This window comes from Artemia franciscana, chromosome 19, assembly GCF_032884065.1.
Source record: "Artemia franciscana chromosome 19, ASM3288406v1, whole genome shotgun sequence".
Classification (NCBI taxonomy): domain Eukaryota; kingdom Metazoa; phylum Arthropoda; class Branchiopoda; order Anostraca; family Artemiidae; genus Artemia; species Artemia franciscana.
Window position 1 is genome coordinate 7,901,708 of NC_088881.1, and position 12,858 is coordinate 7,914,565.

At 33.3% G+C, this 12,858-nt stretch overlaps 1 protein-coding gene across 1 annotated transcript in view; it reads right to left on the bottom strand.

Annotated features, from left to right (window-relative positions):
- The window catches only part of LOC136039244 (membrane-bound transcription factor site-2 protease-like), a 41,200-nt gene extending 35,387 nt beyond the window's left edge, over positions 1 to 5,813 (bottom strand). The window contains exons 1-2 of the mRNA XM_065722797.1: positions 5,724 to 5,813; positions 2,480 to 2,764 (exon numbers count right to left, since the gene is read on the bottom strand). Coding sequence (XP_065578869.1) covers positions 2,480 to 2,764; positions 5,724 to 5,783 — 345 coding nt within the window. The 5' untranslated portion in view covers positions 5,784 to 5,813. The remainder of the gene's footprint in view (positions 1 to 2,479; positions 2,765 to 5,723) is intronic.
- Positions 5,814 to 12,858: the final 7,045 nt, after the last annotated feature.

The following is a 12,858-nucleotide window of genomic DNA, read 5'->3' on the forward strand; positions in this document are numbered from 1 at the left end:
CGTGAACCAGAGCCTCCTAATCCTCACCCAATCTCACAACCAGGACATTGAATCCGGTCCACTATTTCATAAACAGTTCAGAAGCATTTCATGATGCTTCTCATAATGCTCTCAGAAGCAGTTTCATAAACATAAACAGTTCAAATCAATATGAAACCGGCCTGTAAAATATTTGTGGTGTTTCTAGTAGTGGTGCTAGATTAATGTTTGGCTGTTACAAAGGTTTGAAGGGTCGCATCAAAAGACATAGCTCCTTGTGTTTTCTGTAGCCATTGCGCCATCTATTTTCTGTAGCCATTGCGCCATCCATAGACAAAGTCTAGCTTCAAAACTCCTTCTTCATTAATTGAAAGTAGTTTTCAACCAAGCAGGCAAAGTTGCAAATCATATTAGGGAAATCAACACTATTTAAACTATTTAAATCAACAGTATTAAAAATCAACACTATTTAAATCAACACTATCATATTGCGAAAAATTAACACTATTTAAGTTGATAAGTGACACACACATGTTGCATTGCTTTTTCATACAAAGGTGTGATAGTTATCTAGAGGAAAAGTAATCACTTTTGATTTCATTTGTGATTATTTGAATCAAGAAATGAAGCACAAATGTTGTTTGAAGATCAACCTTTTCAGTTGACTTCCATGATTAGTAATTGGCTTCAGCAGCTTCCGTTATAAGTGATTTATTACTTTAACAACTTAATATAGGATTACAGAACAGTTCCATTAACATTTTCAAAATATTTGACAAGATTGAGTCCACGATGAAGATATTACAATTTTGAAAATCCTACCTCATTAAGAAACAGTGTTAAGTTTTTGGCACACTTCATAGTTTCTTGATGGATAGTTTGATAATTTCAAACTGTCGACGGATGTAAAAGGTGATATTACATCACACTTAAAGCACATTAAATGTCATTCAGAAAGACTTTCCAGAGCAAAATAGTAACAAGAAATGGATTTCTAACAAGAAACGAGTTAACGAGTATAGTAACAAGAACTGGGCTTCCAAACCCTTTGATCAGATCTTTTTTGAGCAGCCAGCCAGCTTGTCAGCCTCATATAAAGAGTCATTAATTCAAATTTCAAAAGATTCTTCTCTCCATTCCGAGCTTAAACATGCAAATCTTACCAAGTTCTGGGTACAAACAAGGAAAGAATATAAAAGTAGCATTGAGAAAGCCCCGAAGTGTCTGTTGCATTTTCAAAGCTCCGTCCTTGTTGAGATGGAATATCCATCCTATACATTAATCATGAATAAACATAGAAATTAACATATACAGCTCTAGATTTAAGGCTGTCCAACATTTTCTAGATTTAAGGCTGTTCAACCTTTCAACATTTCATCCAATTTTCAAAAAGCTCAGCTTGAATATCCAAGCCCAAGGATCTAATTGAGAAGTATGAAGTTTTCTGTTTGCAAATGTTCATGATAAATTGTTTAAAGAATAAGAATAAATTGTTTAAAGAATAAGAACGCATAATATTCTCTTATTTGAAAATTGCGTAATAATAAGTGTATCCAAGTTAGAATTAGAATTGTATTCTGACTTAGATTTAAGTTGCCATAACTACTTTATAATCAATAAAGGATTAGAAAATAATATAATCTGCTTACTTTCAAAAAATTGCAGGTTAGGACCAAATAAACTTGATCTTTTAATTAGAATCAAAATTTAAAACTAGAATTGTTTGATCTGAACTTTCTAGTTATGCTGATAATGATATACTGTCAATGGCTCAAGTCGTTTTTAATTCATGTTAAACCCATGATAATCCACAAAAGCTTTCTCTGTTATTATTATCCCACAAGGTAACATACCAGCTAATGGCAGCTGATATCATGATTTCGACTTTAAAGCAGGATAACTTGACTTACAGTCTGCTAGAATTTCAAGAAGTACACAGTGCATGTACTGGAGGTTTTGAAAATTTAGACTTCCATATGGAGAATACTACCATCTATTTTTCAACTTTCCTAAAATAGATATCTCCTGTGAATCATCTACTAGCAACTCCAAAAATCTGTAAGAACATCAGTATTTCATAAGAAAAATGTTGCAATCAGGGGATGGGTAGCAAGTTCATAAGCATACTGATAAAACAACAGCATGGCAGTAACAGAGGTACTGCCTCACCCCTTGAGTGTATTCTGGAAGCCAATTATCATTAATTCTAATTAATTATTTTCATCATCTTCATCATAAGATTATAAGTACTATTACAACCAATTCTATGATCAAAATAAGCAAAAAAGACCAATATCTTACTTTTTTTCTGAACTTGTACCACATTTTTTTTTATTATTCATTGTTTTGGATAATCACTATCCAAGGTGATGAAAGTCTTCTGGGGTGTACAATTTGTTTCCCATGCTTTACTTTATACTTTGAATTAATTTAATTTAATTAATTAATTAAGTTTTAATTTTGTTTACAAATGAATTTCACATAAAAAAGGCAGACTTACCACAGGCTGTAACAAGAATGGCTTCTCTTCTAAACCTTCATTATAGTATTTCTGCACAATTATTTTTACTTGCTGAAGACCAGTTATAAGGAATAAATAGGAAATCAAAGGAAGAAGTACAATACTTATAATTGCTCCAACACTGAACCAAACTTTTATGACGCCTTTATGTTTCTGTCCAAACTTCTGTAGGAATAAATTAAAGTATGAAGTTGATATCTTGAAGCCTAAACCAAAAGGCAACCCAGTAATCAGAGCATGGGCATGTTGACGAAAACAATACTTCTGAAAAACCAATAGTAAAATAATAAGAATTGCCAGCCTGTGAAATAGAACACCTAACTGAAATCTGCGTTGACAGTAATAAAAACAAGATAATGTAGCCTACTGCTTACCAGCATCTAGAAACATGTTGTAAACAAAGATAGTTCAGATCTAAGTCAGCTAAAATTTAAGAAATGTAGCATATTTCATTGTAACATGCACACTGCAAACTTAAAAGTTTATTTTTTTTATAAACAGCACTGCCTTCTATTTTTTTTAATTGCCCAAACAAAACATAATCAGTTAAAAAATCTACAAGCCTAAAAAAAACTTAATGATAGGCTTCTGGTGACAGGGACAATATAACCAAACTTACTGTGAATAAAAGTTAAAATCAAAGAAATTGCACACAAAAGAAATTTAAGAATACTTGTTATTGATACATCTCTAAAATGATGTTTAGAATATTAAATTACATACAAGATACTTTGATATTATTAAGATTTTCATTGATGCAAAATGTACCAATGATTATCATGAATGATACATTAGGGCACACCTTTTTTTAATTTTCCAAGTACAGACATATAAGAGAACATTCAAACCAGTCAAATAAAAAGAATTATTGAAAGAAATGAGGAAACTTAAAACCAGTTGTAATTAGCTTGTTTTAGACAAGTCAAGGATAGTAACAATATGTTTAATTCTGTACAATGCATGTTATTCTCAGTTTGTGAGCTTTTCATTTTATTATATGCACAGTTGTTTTTTTTGTTTTTGTTTTTTCTGCAATGTGTGTAGGGTTTTTGTTGTCATGTTATCCAACAAAACATTAGGGCTTAATGTCAATGTTTTAAAACTTAACTTAAAACTTTTTTGACAATGACTAATGGTCTGCATAGTGCAGGTACTGGTCTCCTGATTCTCAGCCTTCAACAGGGAGTGTAATGTGTGGTTGTGGGCATATCATCTAATGCTTCTTTTTTTTTCTTAGATTTTTCAAGGTACCCATCTAGACTTGGTCAACTCTAGCTGAGCTTACAGAATCACACCACAGACCCATGTTTAAACTAAATAATCAGCAACACAAGGACTCAAGCCTCTACCCTTACAAACACATGATTGCAAGTCTAGCATGCAAACCATAGTACGGCTCTTAGTTTTGGAATGATAATTAAATTAAAACAGAATGATTGCTGAAAAGAATTTGTTACTGTTTTTTTTTTTAATATAAAAAACCAATAAATAAAAACAGAGTACTTGTTGTAAAAAGGTGTTTTCCGTAAAGTCCAAATACTGCTCAGAGATTGTTGCTAAATAAAAAAAAACTAGTTTTTCAACTGGAAGTAAGGAGCTATCCCCTCCTTAATGTCCTGCTCTTTATGCTAAAGTTTTCTATTGTTTTAAAAAGTAGAGCTGTGAGAAAGAGTCAAACTTTGTATCTAAAGGGTTTAAAAACTGAATTTAAAGGATTAAACCTTAGTGTTTTAAAAACTGTACTTTCATCATCTCTTAACAGAATACATCATACAGTGTGTACATCAGCTTCATTTGCCATTTAAGCCCTTTTTGAACCCTTGAAAATAACCAAAAGATTCCTAGTTTTTGGGCATAAAAAAGCTTAAAATGTTGGTTTTAAACTTACTGTAAGATAATAAATCCATTTTTTAAAATTAATTAGTTACTCTGAATCTATTAATAAATCCATTTTTTTTTAAAGTTAAATAATCCAGAAGCATTGATTCATCATGATTAAAGCTGGATTAAAATTCAAAACAGTTTCTACATTGTTCTATCTGCCATGTCTCTTCTATTAACTTTGATATTTTTTGACATGTATGTGAAATGGCAGGTTTTAAGTGGCCTAACAGAATAAGAAAAAAAAAACAGAAGATTTGTTTTTGATTTTTTCTATTCAACTAAATCTTGACAAATTAATGTTACAGTTTATAATCAATGGATTTACAATTAAATTGTAAGTTTGAAACAAATGTTATAACCCACTATTATATCCAAAAAATATTGAATGATATTATTATTTTCAAGGGTCCCACAAGAGCTTAAAACTGAATTTGCAAGAAAAGTAATTATTATATTCAGAAAGAGCATAAAAATGGTATCTAGCAGTATGTTCACTTTATTTGTAAGTTAATAATATGAACAATAAAATATTTACCTTTTTTGGAATGTTTCAGAAATTGTGTATAAAGTTTGGCTGAGGTTTAAAATTTTATCAGCATAAATGACCAAGAAGATATTAAGACCAGAAAGAACACAAGACATCTGACACTGGTCTTTAACAGAGGACATAATTATCAAAATACCAAGGTGAGGTATTGGCAACTTTCCTGGTTTCTTTCTTTACAGGTACAGCTCTATCCAGTGGCCTTGTCATTTTATCTTTCTTGAGAGTGATTTTAAATTAGACTTATGTATAGGCCAACTCTGTTGTCATCCTGAGCCTATATGATAGCAAAAGAACCTCATTTATTCATTCAATATTTGTTTTTCTGACAATGCAGCTGCCCAGTAGTGCTAGATATAACTGTGCTATATCTGACATTATAATATGCAGAATGTCTCTATTAATTATTTTTGTGTTTCTCTATATTGTAATCAATGTTTTAACACATTTTCAATTATATATTTATCTAACTGATCTGAATCCTTTTGCCATGAGACCTAACAGAATGTAAACAGTGAATTCTCTATGCATAGACCAGTGTGGTAGCCCCAGATCTCTCCTAATATGCAAGTATAGGTCTATAGCCCAAATTATATATGTTCAGTGCATTTTACCATACATCACTCTTATATTTCGTCTTAAACCAAAGAACATTGACAAAATCTAGCATATTGTTAGGTAAGAAATTTTTTTCAAGTTTCCTTATGTGGAGCAGACTACTAAACTGATATCAATGGCACTATCTTTGAGATTAAAAGAGATTTAGAAATTATTGAAATAATCATTAGTTATTACTTTGTATGAAATATTTAAAACCAAGACAACAATAGGTAATAAGAAGAACAGGAGCATCATATCACATGTCGCAGGTTTGAATTCTGTAGATAGCTATTGCCAATTGTATACACATGCAACAGAATGAACATTAAGGCGAATTGCAGATTGGTTACATACGACAAAACTAACCAAAATTTAAACGAAAGGGGACAAAGCTTAGATTGTTGTGCTAGGGGACGTGAAAGATTTATTTTTAAAATTTAAACAGCTCTCCCACTGTTTTCCTACCAGATTTCAGTTCAGTGTACTTGTCTGAAATCCAACAAACATTTGACTTTAACAAAAACTCTGACAAGATTCGTACTTCAACAATGAAGCTTTTCCTTTTCTATAAATTTATTGACAAATTTCCTCACTCTTTTCTGTGGGAAGAGGCTTTAGGTAATTTGACATTGATTCTCTTGGCTTTTCTTTTTGCAAGTAGCTGCACAAAAAAATTCTTTGTAATGATACAGATGTTTATGGTTGTTCTGTTGTTAACCACGGGACTTACGGGCCAGTTCAGTGCTGCTCATCTCCGTCTAAGATACTGTAATTTCTTTGACCTTGCCAGAAGGAAATGATATCCCGTCTTAAAAACCGGATCAGGGTGACGATTTCGAAAAGATCATTTAATGATATCAAAACTAGCATTGAAAATTAGGCTAATGATGTTAACAATTCCGACAGGCTATAGCCACAGTTACGATTTCGAAGAAGTAAGAAAAGGTACTGTTACTCCAGCTTTGTAGATAATAGAAACCCATAGGGCTATGCCCAAATGAGCTAAGTAAGATTTGTGTTAGAAGCATAAGAAAAGTTTTTTTCAGCTTTCGACATGGTTATTCTTTCTTTTTTTGTGAAACGCCTGAAACACTTGAAAAGTGATATAAAAGGTTATTGTTTTAATTAGTTATAGAGGATATACTTTTTTATACTTTTATACTCTTTACATTGTTCGTTGGCTCCTAGTCTCAATAAAAGTTACAGTTTCACTAGGCTGAAAGCATTTGTTTTCTGTCAAGCTTTTATTACAGATTTGATTCGCCAAGGAAGCACCTACCTCTAACAGTTATAAAACATCTTTGAAATAGATTTATATAAGTTGACTGGGATAATCCTACTACCATGATAATCCCACTGTCATACTACCTTGATAATTATACTGTCATACTACCATGATTAGCTTGTGTCATTGCTGCTCCCATGTAACATCACCTCTCTTGACAACCTATCTATAGCAGTATAATGGCTCTGATTTTCCAAAAAAATTCCAGTTTCAAGGTACTGGTAAATCAATGAACATATTCTAGCAAAAAAAGATTTTCCATTCCACACCATTTTATTTTCAAATCTCTCTGTAATATAATTATTCAATGCTACAAATGAGCGAGAAAAATTGAATCGTGTTCCATTTCATTCTTGTTAGCGCTATTCTAATTTTATACATTATTGTTCAAATATATAGGATCCTTATTATTATTATCTGCCAATTAAGATAAGCCGATACACCAATTGAGACGGCTTAAGTCATAGGATATATGTTTCTTTCTTTTCGCGCAAAACTTTGCCTGCAAGATGGAAGTAATGATCACGCTTTTCTGAGAATCCCTATGATATGTCTTAATATATTTTAATTAAAAAAAATTTTCTACAAAAGTGCTAAAATCGTGACGTCAGAAGATAACGCATAATGTCAATCATGTTGGGGAATCTCTGCGTAGCATTTGGTAGAAGCTACAGACGCTAAAACTCAGAGACATATGTTACATTTGGATAATCAAAAAGCAATAAATTCAACCATTTTTTTTTGCTTTCTTTCTTTCATCTTATGACGACACACTATAAATCTGACATTTTTTTTTTTTGCAAATGACTGATTGCAAACATGCACAAGGTTTTCGTAGGATTTAAGATTTCACCCGCCACAAGCAGGTTTATCCTCAAGCAAGAATCGCTGCTCGATTTGCTTCGTTAGCTTCTCATAAAACTCACGAGTGCACTCAAAGATGTTTTCTACTTTGTGTTCATGTGCTTTTGTATTCCGATCTGACAGCAAGATTTGGGGAAACTCGTGAGCTGCCATTCCCAAGCACGAATCTTCAATTGAGAGGTGTTCACTTTTTTTTTAGGATTGATAGGCGGGGTTAATCTAAAGCAGCAAGTCTTTATGAAATTCATGGTCGATTTTCTCAAAAGTACCTTGATCTCTAATCCTATTTTATGAAATAATGCTTTTCACTTAGGAAAAGAAGATTAAAATCTTTAAAGAGGTCCTGCACACCGAGCTGGAACTGAGGTTGAATCTGACTCAATGGATCCTCTAGCTCTATGCCAAGGCTTGCGATTCCCTGTCGTTTGCGTGATTGGGATCATCTGCTGCTACTCCTTGAAAGTAGCTACTAACCTAATCCCAGTTATTCAATAGTCGTTCAACATACATCTGTAAAGACAGTCAATGCGTCTGTATTGGGGAAAGCACATTCAGGACTGGGGTGTCAGTAACTGATGCAAATTTGAAGTCAAGTCACCTTTTGATACTCACACTGAAGTGATTATAGACAATACAACACAAATCTTCATGTTTCTTTGTCAATTGTGTGGAAGAATAAGAAGCAACCAAATAAAATGAATGACTGCTGCGTTGAAAAATATCACAGATTGAGGTTGCACTTTGATTCAGCTCACAACCGATTCACCACACCAAACACAGTATTACACGTGTACACGTGTACATCCAGAGTCCAATCTAGCTGATCCTACGGAATCCTGCCCTACTCATCGTAAAACTTTTTTTGTAGTGTTATCGTGAAGCCTATCTGATCATTTTACTGGCCATATTTTATTGCTTTGCTGGCAATAGCAAACCAAGTTATTTGGTCTTCCCTTTTAACCCTATACTGGGAAAAGTCTCACCTTAACTTTCCTTAGATCGCAAATTGGCAACAGTAGCAAGCACACATGTGCAAATTTTTAGAAGTTTTGCATTCCTCAGACTACTGCTAACGGGTTTTTGAAAATTATAAGCAGAACTTTCAACAATTTTGCTAGTTATAAACTATAAAAAAACGAATAAATAAAAAGCTAAAAAAAAAATTAAAAATCGGACAAATATCCATCAGACACGATTATTATTTTTCCAACAAGATGACCTAAAATAAATAAATTCTGAAAAATCTGGCATAATGGAAGCACTGACTTTAAATTACTTCTTTTTAAATTGTTCTTTACAATCCCTACAGTTTTCAATTTGGATGAATTCCCTCAACCTTCAATTTTACCAACAGGATTACTTACCAATACGGGCAAATTTCAAACAATTTATGAAAACTTATTAATTGGGAGGAGAACTTATTTTTTTATTCATTTCTCTTAAAATTGAGGAGTATATGAAATACATAAATAAAATTGCAAAAGAAGAACGAAATATTTCAACAAACGAAACAAAGCCCAGATTTATTATAAAAATTACCGTTGTTAATCCTAGCTACTTCTAACGGATCTTGAATCTTAAATCTCAAAATTAATTCAGTGTTCCTAAAACAAATTAGAAAAATAGCAAAGACGAATTGGAGTCAAATCGTAGATTTTAGAATCTTGAAAAAGAAGGGCAGAATAAAGAACTTGTGGAGAGCAACTGCATAAAAAAGAAAACCAAAAATATCACGTCGATCGATGACACGAAACTGTAATATTGAGCCAAATACCTTTGTCATTTTTCTTGGATATCTAAAAATAGTATTGACTCCGAACCTCGGGCTGAATATGAAACCTTTAAAAGTAAGAATATTATAAAAACAACACTTTCAAGCTCTTAGACAGATACAAAGATGTTATACGAAACATTAAGATACAAAAGTTATCCACAGTTTTTTCTTAAGTGAACAATTTGTAATTTTATTTTATTCATCACATATCTTCGATTTGAAGCGTAAAGTCCGGCAACAATCTAGTTCAACAGTGTTTAAAATTGTTGTCAATTTTTTGTTGTCAGGATACCAGAAACAGACTTTCTATTTCAATTTCTTTAGCCCACTCGCCGTTTATGTCATTATCGATTTAAAACCTTATTTTTTAGGAAAACAAAAAGCTCTTTCGAAAAATTATGAAGAATGTTAATCTAGACATAAATAGAAATAATCACAAACAAGTCCAACCTTAAGCAAACGAAATTTACAATAAATACTGTTGCTATAGCTGCTACTTTAGTTTCATCGTAACAAACCCAGGGCTACCCCTGGGCTGACAACATAAAACCCAGGGCCGAAACAGCTGCGGATACTCCTTCTCTACTCCCTTCTGTTCGAAGTCTCTCTCTTTGCCACGTTCAGTAAATCTGCTAATTTTGGCATCCGCTGAATTAACAACTTTTGGCTAAACCTTGTCGTATATTTTTCCATCTCCCTCTCAAATTAAAAAAAAATACCCTTTTTGGGAGCAGTTTCATATAAAATGCCACTTTTTACTTTTCATTGAAAAGGGTCTTTTTGGGTAGTTTTATTGAAAAAAACAAACAATAAGTCCCCCCAGACATTAAATAATTCATCCTCCTTCTATATTTTCATGAATTGAAACTAACCCACTTTGGTAGTTGCTATCAGAGTAGCAAGTTCCCATAATTTCCTGACTCTAGGTCATCCTTGGGTAACTCTTCAGAGACAGACTAGAGATGAATTTTTAATTTGAATGCCAATGTTGAGTTGGCGCGTTTTCTTGTATATGTTATTGTAAAATTGTATTCTATAGTTTGTCCTTTTTTAATTATTTTCTTATACTCTGCTGCCCATTGTATTTTGTACAGTTTTGGCTGGTAATAGATCTATCATATTATATTATTATGGGTGAGGTTTAAGAAGGGAGCTTTTTATCATAGAATCCAGGTCATTCTGGCACTAAGTGTTGTATAAACCTTTGTTGTATATATGGTTATTCAAGTGAGTATATAAGCCTATTCTCTGATTTAATTCTCTACCTTTTGAGGCACCTTAGCTTCATTCTTGTTAGTTGTCACTACAATGACGTCCGCTATCCTAGTCTGAACTCTCTTAGAACCTATTTTAACGATTTTTCAAATGTAATTAAACACCCTATGCCGTAGTTATTTTTTCCACGTTTTTGCTATATTCACCGTCCTTATCAAAAAGACTCAGCTATCCACTTGACCCAATATAATTGCCTGTCACCTCCTCATCCTCATTTATTCTTAAATGACGTAGTCTTCTTAGTATTAATTATCAAATCTTTTCAAGCTTCTTTAACTCTCAAAACCCCAAAAATGTGTTTAGTTTGCTAACGTTTTGGTCTAAGACACCCAAATCATCTTTTTAGTTTTAGTTCAGGAGAATTCTACCTTCTCATTCAATTTCATGCTCTCCTATAACCTTTCAGTTTTATTCGCAGACTTTTGACTCAATCCTTCCTACATAAATAAATGAATTCCAAATCACCTAATTTTATCTTCCCTGATCTTGGTAGATTAGTTTCCAAATTACTTATTACTCTCAGTTTAGATGGTATTTTTTTTTCGGTTGAAATATCAATGTGGTAGCTTCTTTTCAACTTCCCGGTTTAACTAGCGAAGACCAAAAAGCAACTTAAGCCCTATGTCTACACATAAGGCTTAAGTTGGCTTGCAATCAGACACCAAGCAATTGTTGGGACCTCAATTTATATGATGTTTTATGCAATTACGGTGCCATTTTGGTTACATCATCAGTTTTCAGGACTTTGGAATGCTTTTTTATCAACAGTGGCGAATCTCCAGTATTTTTATTGAAGGGGGGGGGCAAGAGGGTCCATATCCAGATAGTCAAGGAGTATAGGATGTACAATAGTTTTTTCTCCACATTATAAAAGGGGCAACTACCCCCACCCGCGACGCTCATGCTTATCAACAAGAGTCTACCTTTCACACAAGACATCGTAGGCTTATTACCGCTAACTAAATATATAGGGTAATACCCCCATGGACAGCACCTTATCGTGGGCGAATGTTTTGATTAAAATGTAATTTTTATATACATGCACATAAAAATTCCTAATCTTTGATATGATGTTGATAGTTGGAATTGGTTGATGGTAAGTATTAAGCTAGTTAGGATTAACTGACATACAATCTAGGAAAACTTTTTTACATTTTAGCTTGGGGGAAAAGCTACCCTTCCATCCTAACCTATTTAAATACAATTACTAACCCTTGCTTTAGATTGAATCCTTGCTGCAGTCTTTCGATAATTTAGATACTTAGTTCTAACTCTGATGTCGTATGTCCTAAATTGAGAAACATTTTCCAGGTGTAGGCTTAGACTTAAAATATGTGTCCAAGATTAGGGTCCACTGACTCTTCACTGTCAGTGCATTTAAAAATGACAGAGCTGTACATGATTAAAACAGCGAAGGAGATCACATAATTGTGTGGAAAATTTAAACAAATCCAGCGCTGGAAAAATCCACTTTATAGGTGGTATAATAGAGTTTTACAGTGATTCAAATGCTTTAGCGATGACTAACTGTCCAACTACTGGATTTCTTATCCTAGTTGCACCTGCATATATTATGCTACGATAAGCAGATAACACATGACAAATAACATAGGAAGGGGTAGTATAAGAAACCAGCAAAAGCCCACTTGAATTAGCAAAACCCAGAAGAACTATGTATTGCTTAAAAATCCTCAAATTTGCTAAATTTTGTATTTACTGACAATGTTGGACCAAAGAAGCCTCCAAGAATCTATTATCCAAAATATACTTTTTTGACTTTTTAAATCTCTCTTGGAGTGGGAAGGGACTATAGAGATCATTTGACACCTCCCCCACCCCAAGGGCAGACCTCTGTGCACTTATGACCTACAGCGATTGGTTTGATCTTGTTCTCCTTTACGTCCACCACAAGAACTTTCACCGTGTCTGTCACAGGTTTTAGGGTCCTCAGGCCTGCCTCTCAGTTTGCATTCAGTTCTCTATCCCTCTTGCCTATCCTCCAACTACTACCTCCGTATCATGGATGTACAAGATGTTTAGCAATACGTAACCCCTTGACTCCTCAGGTATTCTTGTCTCCGAGTCTGTTTTCATTTTTCGCCCCGCCTACTAGAGCCAACTTTCAAAGTCCG